The sequence below is a fragment of the Xiphophorus maculatus genome, chromosome 18 (genome assembly GCF_002775205.1).
Source record: "Xiphophorus maculatus strain JP 163 A chromosome 18, X_maculatus-5.0-male, whole genome shotgun sequence".
In the NCBI taxonomy this organism is placed as follows: domain Eukaryota; kingdom Metazoa; phylum Chordata; class Actinopteri; order Cyprinodontiformes; family Poeciliidae; genus Xiphophorus; species Xiphophorus maculatus.
The window spans coordinates 19,072,156-19,088,077 of record NC_036460.1 but is presented as its reverse complement, the minus strand read 5'-3'; the positions used below and the strand labels follow the sequence as shown (position 1 = coordinate 19,088,077).

The following is a 15,922-nucleotide window of genomic DNA, read 5'->3' as shown; positions in this document are numbered from 1 at the left end:
TTCAATTGAAGAAATCCAGCTCAAAGGCAGAAATCCCAGATGGAGCGATGAAGAGAGATGAGAATGAAACAAAATTGCGTAGAAAGGCAATGACCAAAACTAAAGGAAGACTAAAAGGAACTGTGTACTTGTGTTTCTCAATCACAGATAACATGTAAATAATCTAATCTGCCAATAATCTGCTTTGATGAATATAATTGTGTTATTTGTACCATTTAATTTTGTGGCTATTTGACTACAACATGCAACGACAAGTGAAGAGGGCATGGGCGTGTGCGTGGGTGGGTGTGGGTGGGCGTGTGGGGGTGTGAAGGGGTAGGAGTGTGGGGGTTGGGAGGTTGAGGGATATGAGGAACATGTGAGATGAATAATCTGGGTGGATCTCAGGGGAGGTTCCAAAATATTCTGGTACCAAACAGGAGATAAATATCAGAGGAAGCCACAGGCAGAACCGTGTGGTGCTTGTCCAACCACAGTGGCTCTTTCTCCCTCTCCCCGTCTCAGAAGGAGAGGTTGCATAAAAATACACTGAGGAGGACTTTTTTTCCCCTCTTCGCCTGCTCTGCTCTGCCAGCAGCTCTTTGCCCTATAAATAACCTTAACAATAACTTCCCAGAAAGGGTATGTTTAGTGTTTGGCATTTGAAGAGGTCCCAGGGGCACTGAGGGGTTCCAAGTGAGGCTGAAAGGTGGTGTTTGGATGGGAGGAATGTGTATCGTTGTGGGTGCGGGGGTAGTGAGTGAGAAAATTACTTTGTACCATACGGAAGAAAGTACTTAACACTTTTTGCTGAAAGAGTTGTACTCAACTGTCTCCTTTGTCAGGTTAATTTCTATTTACCTAAATGTTGCCATTTCAGTCTGCTGATATGAAAACAAACATACAGTGAAGGAAATAACAGCAGGACTAAACAAGGCTACAGGGTGAAGCACACAATACAGAGTAATCATCATCTCTTTATTTTCCATAATTACCCTGAAGGTGGGGAGTTATTCTGAATGCTTTGTGCTCCAATACCTTCTTATATTATGCAGCAGGACTAAAGATTAAGACGTCTTCGTTACTTTGTGACGGTTCCTGTTACTCAATCTGTAACAATCACTCAAAGTGTGGTAAAGAAGGATTTTCCCCATCACAGACATCTTGTTTTATTTTTTCCTTTCTTTCCTGGCACTCTTAAAATGTTTCAGCCTGAGTAAATACTTTAAGCACTCTGATGATCCCCAAGACTTCTGGGAAAATAATGTGTGGACTGGAGAGGAAACTGTGGAACTTGTCAGTCAATGTGCTCCCTGTTAGATCAAGTATAAAAACACAGCACCTCATAAAAAAAAAGAACATCACATGGTAACAAAAGCAGCTTTGCTTCAGAGGACAAACCCATGTCACGGAGTATCAAACTGTCTTCTTAAACTTATTAAACATAACAACGGCAAACACGCATACAAAATGCAAACGCATAAAATACACTCCGTGCAGGACCACAGCTGCCTCTGTGTGAATTTCTAATTTGAATTAAGCCTTGTTTACAATGATTACAATAATAATTGCAAATCTTGTTTTCCTCATGGAAGCTAAACTAAAATCAACAACTTAGATTGGTTGCTGTTTATTCAGAGTCAGAATATATGAGGAATTTGCACGTCCTGCTGTAGGATTTGCAGATCTTTTGTAAGATGTGCTGAGATGATAATGTTCTCTGAATGACCGGACAGGAAGACGAGTGATACAGTAAGATACGTTTAGCTATGAAGAAAAAAAAAGAGGGGAACTTCCCTAAAGACAGGAATGTTGTTCTATTTTCCCTTGGTTGTCTTTATTAGATTACACACACACACGCACACATATCAGAACATGGAGAAATAATGCTAGGAATGTCACTTTCATTTCATGAGCCAGGTTACCATAGCAGCCCCAGCTGAGAGGTTGAACAATCATGGGACGGCAAGTGATTCGCTGTGAAGTTGACAGTAGTTTGGGACGAAAGTCAGCCTACGCTTAGTCCGGTTTCTGTCAAACTTCAGCACAAAACACTGGAACCACTACAGTAAGACAATCAATGCTCAGCTCACGAAGCTAAGGAGGTATAGAAAAAAAAAATAGCTCAATACAAAGAGACAAGAGAGAATATTTGTGATAGACAATATAATTGGATGAACATGATTACATTTTGAAATATTTTAAAATTTATATTCAACACTGATTCATTTGAGCTTTACTCTGTTCTTATTGTAAGCACAAAAAACAAGATAAGATCCTCTGTGAAGCTGTCAGAAAGGGAACAATCAGACCTGATTATTACACCTATAAACTGCAGCGCATGTGTGAATAGCGCATACTTAAAAAGAAATGAAGCCAGTTATTAAACAGGAGATAAAAGTATAATCAAGCTTATAAAATCTGTATCTTTTGTTCTTCTAGTTTCAACTGACACTCATCCCCAACAATGTTTTTTTTTTTTTTTTTAAATGAGACCAAACTTACTTAATAAAAAAAACAGGATCCATTAGAACACCACTGATCCATCAGCCATGGAAACACATATAAGGATCCAATCAGAACCTTCTGTGGCAAAGCCTCCAACAAATGTATTTTTCTCTTTCTGTAATGTCGAGAATTGAAACATCTGACACACTTTTCCAAGCAGCTGTAATTAAATTGACATTGACTAATAGAACATTCAAAGCAAAGTTTCTGAAGCATGAAAAATAAAACCTCACTTTGTAAGTTTTCTCCACCCAATATTAAGTGGAGCTGCTTTACACTGTTTGCACTTCACATCTCACCAAGCTAAAAAAAAACAAAAAAAAAACACAATTAGTAAAATATAAAGGCTTTTTGGTTTTTTTGACACTGAAATTTGGAGTTACTTACTGAATTCAAAAGAACTAGGATTACTTTTATGCCCACCAGTGTCAGGTTGATTTACACAGTCATAGTCCTATTTTTATTCAATTTTAGGCAATTTTATCTTCTCCTGAATGCCTGACACAAATACATATTTAAAAATATTACCTCAAAGAGAAAAATGGATACGTGTGACTAAATCAGCCTCATCTAAATTAAACACACCCAACAGAACTAATGAGTCATCTTCATTTTAAAAATGAAATCGGAGAGCATTCATTATGCCAGCACCGCATATCTCAGGAATGATGTGGTTTTAAAGATGGAGTCTGTTTGTGTAATTCAATCGCCCCACAAACAGAGGAGGGGTAATCATTTTGGCCAGACAAGTCCGTACATCACAGTCTGTTTGAGAGGGGATTCACATCCACACGTAAAGCCATAAAACATTGCAGGTTGGATTTTTCTTTCCTCCAATACGTTCACAGTGTCTAACATCAAGCTTATTCAGCAGTCTGCATGTGTGTGTGTGTGTGTGTGTGTGTGTATTAGAACATCATGTTCTCCTAAGGTTACACATGTCCTCTTATGAGCTTTAGTGATAATGTGGACACAGCGGTCAAAAAAAAAGAAGAAATTATCACAAATATTCCTGGCAAAAGAGACCGTAGGAACACTGCATGACAAACATAGGAAAATAATCTGTGACAGCTTTTACAAATTAAACCAGAAATCCACATGCGCATTACAAAAAGACTTTTGACCTTTTTTTGCTGCCTGACAATAAATCAGACTAAACTTTCACTGTTACTTTATAATTTTACTTCAAACTCAAAAGTTACCATACAGTTCTTTAGTGTTTGGTATAATTTCCCTTCAAATTGCATGACTTGGATTTAATATTTTGCAGATCCTTCCACGGCCTTCTCACATTGTAAATTACCTGCATTTGTATGCTTTGCCAAGTCAAAAGACTCCAGTTACATTACATTTGTTCAAAATGTATTTATATGGATTTGTGTAAATGCAGCAATGACGAGCAGTCTGTTGTCAATCACGACCCCCCATGTTCATTTGTAAACTGAAATCTGGCCCTTTATCTTACTTTTAAAGCAACCGCTTCTTCCTTTATGAGTGGTCGCTCAGCCCATGTTGAACAGGACTTGTTTTACTGTGCATAATGACACACTCTTGTCTTACCAGAATCAATCAACATCTTCCTAGAATATTTGTAATTTGCTCTGGGATGGATACGCATATTTGGCACCAAAATGGGTTCGTCTCTGAATAATCTTTGTTTAATAAAACTGTTTAATTGTTGGTATTTGAATATTATTTGAACAGGGTCGAGTGGCACTTTCACTCTTCAAGAACCTGGATATAAGGATGAACTAGACTTGAGGAGGTCCACCATTTTCTTCCTGATATCTTGGCTGATTTCTTTTGAGTTTTCCATGATGCCAAATAGGAAAGGAGTGTATTTGAGGTGTTTTCTTGAAATACATGCAGAGGTGTGCCTCCCTTCTACTCAGCCAAACATCATGAGTGACAAAGCCACCATCACCTGGTCTTTCCTAAAATGTTGATGGTTTGCAATAATCTGCATAAGACAAAATAAAAATAAAAAAAACACTTCTCAAAACTGAATGGGCTTTTCTTTTACCAAAAATAAAATCCTTTCTTCCCCACTAGATTCCCTTGTATAATAAATGAACAGGTATACTAAAACATAATAGCCCTGAAGCTCCTTGGACATTTTTGTGAGCAACTGTAACCAGTTGTCTCTCATCAAATCCCAACTGCATTTTATCTCTCCAAAACCAGATGAAAACATACAAGGTTATAATTAAAATTTGTTTCATTTGTCTGTCTCTTAGTTTCCAAACTCAATAAAATACTTAAACAGAGGAGCAGGTGTTCAAGCACCTAACCGATTTTGGGTGACAGAGCTCAAATCGGTGACAGTCATACAGCATAAAAGTCACCAAACTATGTCTAATGGTATAATACAGGAGAGGAGGGTTCCATGTCTGTGTTTATAAAATAAGAATTACCATCCAGAAAATATATGGTTCCCCTTTAAGTAATTCTTGACAAAATATCCAAAAGCACTATTATGAGTCGCTTTGCAATAAGCTTTTTTCTGCTCTTTTCCTGTAAAAATCTCTGTAAGAGAAGAGTATGTGTTTAATCCTTTTGCAATTTTACAACTTAAATGCAATATAGTCTTTCAACAAATCAATCAGTTCCTGCATCCACACTGCCCACAGTCTTCAGTGGCGATATGGTCCTAATGCACATGGGAGAGCAAGTTTGATTCTGTCAGACACCCACATAATGATACAAATGAAGATGCTAAATATTTGGTGACTGTTCTGCTGTACATCTCTAGACCCAGGACCAAAAACACCATTGTGGCAGAGGATCGCACTGCAAACACTCCATATAATCGACAAACCTCACATGAAAGCGGGAGGAACTGACTGAAGAATCCTTTTAGGAATACAGACTCTGACTAAAGTTATTTTACCAAAAGCTTTAGTGATTAAAACAAGACTCCGTCCTCCTGTCACTGTTCTCGTCACACATCTCCCACCTCCGCCTTCGGCCTCTCCTTTATCCTCCCCTTCTTGGCTACTGTATCCCTTGGCAACAGCTTGGCGAAAGCAGCAACAGGCAGCCTCTTAGTTCAACGTGAAACACTTCAACCACAGCTTTCTCTGTTTCTCTCTGTTAAAAATGCTATACCAGTAAAGACCATTTACCATGTAGCACCGCTCTGCCTCTGAAAAACTCAGACCTGGACTATCAAAGGTGGAAGCAACTAAAAGTTAGAATGCTAATCTATAACTCCATCTTCAGTTTCTGACTTGGAGATTTAAGCTGGTAAAATGTATGTACCTCCTACTTGTACCGATCAACACTAATATAAACACAAACTACAAATCAGCTCAAGCTCACCATAAATCCTGCAACAACTTTGTATCCCCTAAGATCTTAATTAACTATAGCAAAATAAAATAAATTGAACATAATGTTCTGAACTGTCATATCACTTATGACAAAATTATGAACTCATCTTTCAGTCTTTACACAAAATGTTTCATGTTTTATGGATGAAGCGTTTAAATGCTGGGTTTTTTAAGGTTATCTTAAAAAGCATGCCTCAGATTTTGCCACTCTTATTCAAAATTTACACCCGACTCTTTTGTACATTAATTCTCCTTAATTACGCTGCAAATATTCTGATAATTTAATAGGATATTAACATGCTGAAAGAGGTATTCAATAAGTGAAAAGTTATATACCGGTATATATATATATATATATATATATATATATATATATATATATATATATATATATATATATATATATATATATATATAAAGAACTGTGCAAAACAAAGACAGTTTGCTTTTACATAAGAAATCTTTAGCTACACAGAAACTGTGCAACATATCCACTCCCACTTATTATTATTATCAATATCAGATATTATTGATGACAAAGGACTGCCTGGTTGCAATATTTGGACAGCATGTGTTGGCATGCATTCAAGTTTAAATGATATACAAAATTTGACCAGCTGAATTAACATACAGTTTAGCCCTAAACTATTCATACCGTTGGAAGATTTAGGTTTGAAGTGATCTTTTAATTTCACCATCATGTTTTCTTCTGATTAGAAGTAGCATTATTTCTAATCAACTTCTTATTAATAGATGCTTTTTTTGTATTGTTTAATTATCTTTTTAAGCAGTGGATCTCTCATCTAACCCTAAACAAACTTAAAGGTTGGATTAAAATTATTATAAATGGAAATATATCACAGGGAATTAATGAGTTCTTGAGAGGAAACAAAATATGAGGAAAATGTGGATTTAGAATTTAGAATTGTGATAAATGTGGATTTATCACAGGCAGTACCAATCAGTACAACATTTAAAAGTGTTGGCAAACCCCCAATTAACATAGTAATTTGGCTACCTCATGCAAATAAACAAACAAACAATATTGCAACAGTATTTTTTCTATCTCACTCCCATCCTGACTGCAGCATAATAAGCCGCGGTCAAGACAAGAAAATCTTGAATATAATTATACTAGTGTTGTAGTTTGTTCCTTTTCCCACACAAATCAACCCTGATGTAAAAAGAAAAAGCCACCTGTGTGAGTGTTGGCTAAAAAACTCAAAACATCTATGAAGCACCATGGGAAGACCAACTGTAAGACTATGGAGTGAGGGCTCTGTGTTTAGGTGCTGGAGATTATCATCTCATTTACTCAGCTCTAATCATATCAAGGACAGGCATGAGGAAAAGAGACAGAACTCCCAAAGAGAGACAGACATTAGCCAGTCGAGACAGTGATGCAAAGAAAAGAAGGGGACTGAAATTGAGTGTCGATAGGAAAAGAAAAGCTAAAGAGAGGAGAAACGGGACCTAATGGGAGGAGAATGCCGGATGGAGTACAATCTAAATTGAACTGGACAGGCAGGTGATGGTGTCCCAGATAGCCAGAGGAGGATGTCACAGACAGGAAAAAAATTAATAAAACAAAAATAAATCCTAATGGGCGATCTGGTTTACCTCTCCAACAGGGGTCCAGGAGCAAAGTCCGTTTCCATTCAAACTCCCACCTGAGCTCCCACTGCTGCCATTTCTGAACAGATCCGCTGCATCTCTGTCCACCATTTCTTCTCCTCCACCACCTTCTCCTCCACCACCTCCTTCATCTCCTGTGTTCTCCCCGCTCTCGTTCATTTCTTCCAGAGCGATGCTGAACTGGGCTAGGGTCCGAACCATCTGCAGCATACGGACCGCTCCGTGTGCCCGAACGCACCCTCTGCTTGGCACATAGACTTTAAAACAAACTCGAGGCAATGAGGTTTTGATCTAACTGTTTATGCAGTTAGTTACAGCCATTATGTGTAGAAAAGAAGGTAAAATGAAAAATAAGACACCTGAGGGTTCAAGGAACTAACGCCTCTACTAGTATTTACAGCTCACCGTGCCCTGTTTCGGTTTTCTCTTCTCAAAAACAATTGCAGTCTTATAATTCAGTCCTTCAGGAAAGCATTTTCTCTATATACTGTCCACTCTTCCATAAATGAAGTCTTGAGTCTTCAGTGAGCCTCAAACTATGGGTTTGTTCTGCAGGAGGTACACTCAGCCGTGCAGCTCGTCAAATCATGTATCCTGTGCCACACACACATCCCGAATGCCAGGCAAAGGAGCGCACTTCAGCATGTCTGATCTGCTTCTACTGCATGAGTGATGTAAGCAGAGTCGGAGCGCACATCGAGGTGTCTGTCTGCGTGTGTGTGTGGGTGTGTTATGGCTGAGACGCCCAGCATGTGAGTCTGTGTGTGGGTGTAAGCGAGTGTGTCACAGCCCTCCCTCTGGGTGTGTGTATAATAGGAGGCAGCAAGCAGGGCAGACGCTCGCAGCGCTTAGATCTGCTTCACACCAGCCAGACTCGACCAATCATCAGAAACGCAACGGATCTACTGAGTTAGGAAAGGGATAAAGAACTGAAAGGTGAGGGGAAGCCTGAGAAATCCTTCCCTAATACCCTGATAGCTCACAAACACAAAATATTATTGTCTCGGGATCTTTTTCTTCAACCTCAATGAAATTTTCAACTTACAAAAAAAAAAAGATTCATTATAATACATCTGTTTCTTTTGCTTCCATGCAGTTTCAGTAACGCAAGTCACTCTGAACTCAAAAAAACTTCAGAGCTTTAAATTTAAAGCCAGCATCTACAGCATCAGACAAAGGTTTATATAAAGGTTTATATACACTATATACATGATTTCTCATCATATTTAATTTATATCAAACAAATATCACAAAACATAGGCAAATAAGTAGAATAAGATTATTCTACGATAAAGTTATATTTAAAAATATTTGATGCTTATGTCTACCCTGCAATCCAGCAATACTGCTACAAGATATGCTTTGTATCGTTTCCTGTCTGCTATTTGCTTCACTCACCAAGACCTTGAAACTAAATAATAAATAACACCCCACAATAACCATGTATGGGCATTTGGGATGCAGTATTTGTTGGGTGTTATATGTCAAGTGTCTTGAGTTAAAACTTTAGATGCTAATGCAATTTTCAGACTGTTGGATGAAATGTGGTCACTTCAGATGCCGACACCTAAAACGGATGATGGTGTCTGAGATGATAAAAGCTATACAATGCTGGAAACACAGATGAGAGAGAAAGAAGGGAGAAAAATATCGATTTAGAACCCACAAATTCATCACAAAATGAGCCAAAAACATTGCCATTTCATGATTTGGTCACATTGCAGAGCCCTACAAAAAACTACAAGTTGAATTCATAAACATTTGGTCTTTAAGTTTGGAGTCACCTAAAAATAACAGCAAATCCTAAGTTTTCTGTTGTGCTTCAAGCTACTTTAACATGAAAAAGTACTCTTTCCTCCAGCTGGGATTAGGCAGTGACTGAACAAAAAGGTCACTGGGGGACATTTAAAGGTCAAGTTCATCACAGAAAACACAGCCTTTAATCCCTGTCGCCATAGGAACATCAGAGCAGCTTTCAAGGTCTGGTGACAATTTTTCTGTACTAATAATCTGGCCCAAAGTTAAGTTTTAGCTCATGTAGTTTTACAGCTTGCATGTGTAGTTTTGTCTGAACAAAACTACACATGACATTAAATAATGGTAACCAGTATGATTATTTCCAATGAATATATGAGTATACCCGTAAATCTTTCTTTCCTCATGTCAGATTCTTCTTTTATTTTCTCTATAGCAAGAGTGTAAAAATAAAGTGTTATAAAAAAAATAATCCAGAATTTACTGAAGTACAACATTTCACAAACTCAGTTTACGTTATGCAATGCAAAATATAAGAAGTCTTAAGATGATATCAAATAAGGTCTGAGCAACATGAGGTGAGATGGAGAAATGCTGCTCTGTGTGGTAAAGATTGATTTTTGAAGATAATCTCTTGTCCAGAACTGATGTAAGTTTTTGTGAACCATCCTACCTGTGCCAGTTTTGACTTTTTAAGTCTGCTGGGTATTTGTTCACCAGCACAAATATGTTTTTTTCTTTTATTTACATCCATCCCCAAATGTTTCAATGGGACTTGGCTAGTGAGTATGCATAATAGCTTATGAAGGAAGGAATAGAAGGAAGTTTATAATCCTTAAAAGAGCCAATTTTTTCACACCACTGTTTTAAACTACAACAATTTCCAGTTAAGAGGTCAGTTGATCCCCAATCACCATTTTTTGGTAGAGATGGTTGCTGCAACATGACACTGGCAGTTGCAATTTGTTGCCCCTGCACGACTAGATGTTTTGTTTTTTTTTATTGAGGAAAAATCTCCTAGATAACAAATGCTTCTCTTCTTTGAGCCCCATTGGAAACATCTCCAGTGGGATCTCCCTGCCATGTTAGGTAGCTGGACCTTTACAAAGTTCAAAGATGCAAGTTTGTGGTGCGGAAGGAGCAAGTGGACTTTGTATTTTGGCTCTTTAAGACTCTCTCTTTCAAATCATCATTAGTGAGGGCAATAATTTGGGTTAACAATGTTCCTGTGTTTTCAAGTACAGCTGCTGGATCATCTGGCTCGGAGTAAAATGAAATTATTTTGTGTCTACTTCAATACTTTTTTGTCCAGTAACCATGAGCAACTTTTAAGACAATTTTAGAACATCTTTAAAGAGATTTTGCTGCATCCAACTTGCACAAACAGGACATCCTCATATGTGTCCTCTGAGTCACATGTCAGCAGCAGTGGTATCTTGTTCCCATAGCAACTCATCAGCATTTCCTGTTTAGCTTAGGACTAATGTAGTTGCTGGGTCACAAAGGATGGAGGGGAAAAGAGGTATGCATGTGAGCACGTGTGTGGATAAACTAAGATGAAGAAAGGGAACACAGTCTGTGCTGCGGGCTCGTGGCGAGCTGACCCAGATATCCCTGAGGTGTGTATTCACTTTCTTTCTCTTTCTCACACACATATCCTTCACGCAGACTGTAACTACATGGCTGAATGAAGATCACTGCATCCTTTTCAAGAAGCGAACAGGATGTTCCAATTACTTTCAAGTGCATGCTAGAGGACGAGGGTGAGGAGGGGGGGTTATAACAACATAAAAAAGCCAGACGAGTTAGAGGCACTCGGTTTGTTTTAGATTAACACATTCACAAGAAAAAAAATTCATTAAGGAAACTGTGTTGACGGTATGGTAGAGACAGAGAAGCAAAATCAGCAGCACTAAGAAATAACAAAACACCAGAGAGACCTCAGACTCTGTCTCCACCCTGTTCGGAAATCTGTGTCCTTATCGCGTCAGTCAGTGCTACCCAACCCCTGACCCGTCATCGTCACCCCCATAAAACGCCGTCGTAATCATCAATAAGCATGTGACAAAAATGCAGCACCTGTCAGCACACACACGGGTCCCACATTTGTGGGTGTGTGAGTGGGAGACACTGAGTGTTACCTCGGGAGAGGTCAACGGAGGGTTGTCCAAACAGATCAAAACAGATTTTTCATTCTGCACCTGTGCAGGCTTACGGCTTGAACCATGTGAGTGTGTTGGTGTGTCGGTGGCCCCGTTTGCTCCCAATGTTGATGTTGGGAGCAGAAATATTTGAGCAAGGATTTCTTCATTCTATATAAAAGAAAATAAACTTCTTTCCCATCTCTGCCTAGACAGAGATGGGATCAGACATTTCACTAAAAAGCTGATGAGGTTCTGTGTGCTATGTTCCTTAATATGAAAAATACACACAAGCACAAGAGGGCAGCATTCATAAAAAGAACAAATCTTTACTAATTGGCTGTGTTTTCTATTCTTTAGTATGACAGCCAGCTGGTGTGACAAATTAAGGTATTCTTAAAGATAAAAGTAACTTAGAGTAAAAAAGGAACCAGCACAGACCAAAGGGAAACATTTTGTCAGGTTTCCATTTGAAAACAATGTTAATGTAAAAACACCAAAGTCAGCAAATCACTGACTGTGAGAAAACTGGATTAAAATGACGGAGGCTAGTATAAAACCAGAGCTTCCCCAGTTATAGAAACCATAGTTTATATCTGCACATTACAGAGAATTCACAGGTAATAAGATCTTCCTGCGCTCTAAATACGCCCTTATGGGATGGCATGCATCAGAGTGTGTGTATGGCAGAGAGAGATGTGGTGAAAAGAGCCTTTTGTCCCTGAGAGGTGAGGCTTCAACAAGGACAGCATTAGCCACAGGACTCAGATGCTCATATACAAACACACAGACAGACAGAACATGGACGCTCCCTTACTCCTGTCCAAACACGTGAACATCTGATATTATGTCTTAATAAAGCACAAGACTAGAGTGATACCAAAGCAACAATTTATCTACTTAGTTTCTAGCAGTATTTGTTATTTGTCATTTAATAATTGAGTAAATCTTCTAGAAAATAAAAGTACTCTAAAAAATGTTATACTTGCTGTTTGGGTAAAACCATATACCAAATAGTATTTACAACATTTCAAATCATATGCAGAAGAAATTACTAAAAACTGATCTTGCTTCCAGAAGAAGTCTCCCATTTCTCAAAGACATATTTTAACCATGTCCTTAAATTAGGTTTGAGAGAGTGTTGGGACTAATACTTGAAAATAAAATATTTAGCCTAACAGTGGTATCACCTGGTCAACACTTCACAAAAAAGAATGCTCCTATCTTGTTAACAATAAATCAATATCTTATTACATTATTATATAAACATAAAACGCAGTTTTTGAGGAAGAAAAATTAAACATCCATCCATTTAAATACATCAAAAATGGTCAAAGTATTTTCAAACCACACACCTTTTGTCAAAAATAGCTTATCAATTTGGTTTTAAATCAAAAACAATCAAGTTTACAGTTTTTGTCTTGCTCGAACAGGGGTGGAAAGATCCTGATAAAGTTCCTCTGAAGAGAACAGCGTTGCTGTGATAACACCAGGAGGAGCCTTTGATCCACTCTGCAGCATCTTCGTCTTCAGTTTCAAGGTTTACAGCAAGCTGTAATCCGACATCCCTTCCACTTCCTGTCCGGCACCCCGTCCCACAGTGCAACAGGCTCCAGCGATAGCCATCAGCCACACAAAGAAATTTTAACCCCAACACCACTCCGGAAATACCTTCTCTGCATCTGTCTTTCCCACCCAGTTTGTCCTTTCTGATGCCCTCTGCCTCTTTCCTTTCTCTTCAAATTTACAAGAACTTCCCTCCTGCCTGTCATGGTTCCTCCCACACAACAAAATCTCTATTCTGCGTGTCGTGAGTTATTTTTGAAAATCCAAGTGGTGCAAAAAGTTTTAAAAGGCACCATCAGCTGAATTTCTCATCAGTGGCTCCTCAACAGCGGTCTAGCCTGTCCTCACACAGGGACAGCAATATTTATTAGAAACTAAAACAGAGAGAGATAAGAACGCGATAAGATGAAACAGGAGGAAATGCTGATTCAGGAATTATCAATCCAGTCTGAACATATGTGTGATTTTCACCAAAGTGTACTGTATTTGTAATCACTTTCTTTTCTCTCTTCATGCTTTACTTTCCACTCTTTCTTTCTTTTTCTTTTACCCCTTCCTCACCCATTTTCCTGGTTACCTCCATTTCTCCATCATTATCCTACTTTCCACAACATTCCTGACCCCTTGCTTCCTGTAATCCTGTGTATCTAGCAAAGAGGTTATTTCTCTTGTGTCGTTAGACATGCAAACATTGTGGTTTTAAAAAGGCGGCTAAAACAGAGCTTTGGTGCACCTCCAGCAATAAAACAGAGTGGGAGTTGGCCTGTGACAAATCAAAGCAAGATTAAATGAGAAGATGTCTCAGGGTGCACAGGAAGAATCAGAAGAGAGAGCAATGAGAGGCTTGCTTTTGTTTAATCAAAAGAAAAATATTTAAAAGAGATGTAAACAGAGACACCTCACTGTCAGAACAAACCAGGGCAGCTAGAGAAGAAGCAACAAATTAGAAGAAGGTTTTTCAGCCTGTCCAACTGAAACTTATACTGCCTGGTGATTTGAATCTTGTGAGATACAATACTGAGAAAAAGTGCTAGATGCAGAATTTGATAAAGTACCCACTAAAAAATCTTCAGTCACATTATTTTTAAAACTTTGGCGCTATCAAGAAGGCCAAGTTGTTTTCCATCAGTCATTTCAAAATTGTAATCTCATGTTTGTTTGCGTCAAGTTGTGTGAACGTGGAAGCAAAGTTTGTGATGTAATGAAATAAAATGAATGAGAAATACAGGGTCTGCAGTTTTTACTCATTCAGATTTGTGCAGCTTGTGAATATTTGATAACAAATAACAAGCAGAAACCAATAAGTGAAACTGAGATGTTCCCTTGCATGCACTTCCTGGGTTAAAAGTGCAAATTTCGGCCAATTTTAGGAGTGAACCATTTTACAATTACCATAAAATAAGTAAAATAAAAAAGCTGATTGTTAGTATAAATGTCTTAAAATGAAATTACTTTTTAAACAGATTTGGGTACAGCACTATTAGAAGTAAAACTTGGTTATTCAAGAATGCAATCTTGAAGCATGTCATCAATGAAACTAGCAGGCAGCAAATGAAGAAGAGAAGGTGGATTTCAAACATCAAAAAGCAACAAGTCACATTTTTTACCAATTGGATATTAGCTTTTAAAAGATGTTTCTAACTATTCCAGCAGCCATTAGCTTCATACAAGTTGATACTAAGTAAGCTAACATGCAGAAAGTTCTTAGAGTATCACTACTGTCGCCGCAGTACGGGAAAGTCAAAATAATATAAATTTTCATATCAGATAAACTACAATATCTTTCTGAAAACCTTCAAAATAAAAGCTTTTAGATCACTGAAATGCTTGGAACCTTAAATAACACATTATCTCTGTTGGGCAAAAACCTTACATCTCCATTTTTAGCTATTCTTGAAAGAATCCACTCAGCTGATCGATGAAATCTGTGTTGTGAAGAGCTTCACAAATAGCACATAACTTTGACCTTAAAAGTGTGAGGTTACATTTAGGAGTACAATGGTTATTTCAATGTCTTGAAAAATCACATTTTCAAGAAACATGGTTCTTGAAAATTAATCATGTTTCCATGGTTTTCAAGAAACATGGTTTCTTGAAAATGAGACACCCATCATTTGTAATTCTAGCTCAGCCTTTACTGTTTCAGTTCAGCTAGGGTAACTAAAAACACCTGGGTTTTATAAAAAGGGAACAAATTTGAGAAAACTTTAACCCCCCAATGGACCAAAATAGTAACATAGCCCAGGGCATAAGAATAGCATAATATTAATCCTAGTTGGTTTTGAGACAAAGATGTCAAGTTTAAGCCTCTGATGTCTTTTGTTTAAAAATGCTCTTTGACAAAAGTTGCAACTAGGGTTAGCCGGAAAACAATCCCTGGGACAGTTTTTGTAGCCGTGGCAATAAGCAAAGAACAAAACAGCAAAACTAAGGAAGATGTCATCAACATCCTTAATGTTTGTCAACTATGTAGATTAGATTTCCACTGCTAATGTGACAGCTATCTTACAACAGGAACATTGAGAAATTATCTGATAGATTCGTAAAAGAACCAACCAGGACACATTTTTATGAAACTACCTACTGTATGTTGTAGTTTTGTCTCTGTCTTAACCTTTCAAAATGCCAAAAGCTTTAGAGAGTCATCAGCTTTTTCCTCTTATTTTCATCATCCATTTGAAAGCTGGGCAGCACAACTGCAGAAGTTTACCTCTGTGTGGAAGTGAATGGAAAGCTGAAGAGTTCCCACAGAGTTCCTTAGAAAAAAACTCGTAAACTAGAAGAGTAAACCAGATGCCAGACGGATGGACACAATTCAGTAACAAAAAAAACATTAGGTCTTGGAGGATAAAGATGAGATTGATATGAGAGAGTCACTTCTCATGTTGGCATATACAAAAATGTAAATTTCACAAATACAGATGCTGCTGTACTTGGTGCAAAAAGGAGTTAGTTTACATGCTTCCCTTTTAAACGCAAGAAAATGTAACCACAGGAGAGATTTTT

The 15,922-nt window shown here is 37.9% G+C and overlaps 1 protein-coding gene across 2 annotated transcripts in view; it reads right to left on the bottom strand.

The window, feature by feature from the left end:
• Window positions 1–15,922, bottom strand: part of arhgef17 (Rho guanine nucleotide exchange factor 17) — a 67,735-nt gene that overhangs the window by 20,778 nt on the left and 31,035 nt on the right. Inside the window, exon 1 of one of the 2 annotated variants that reach the window (XM_005809012.3) lies at window positions 7,440–8,206. The exons of the other annotated variant lie outside the window; for it this stretch is intronic. Coding sequence (XP_005809069.1) covers window positions 7,440–7,664 — 225 coding nt within the window. The 5' untranslated portion in view covers window positions 7,665–8,206. Of the gene's footprint in view, window positions 1–7,439; window positions 8,207–15,922 lie in introns of those variants that run through there. 2 annotated transcript variants of the gene reach the window in all.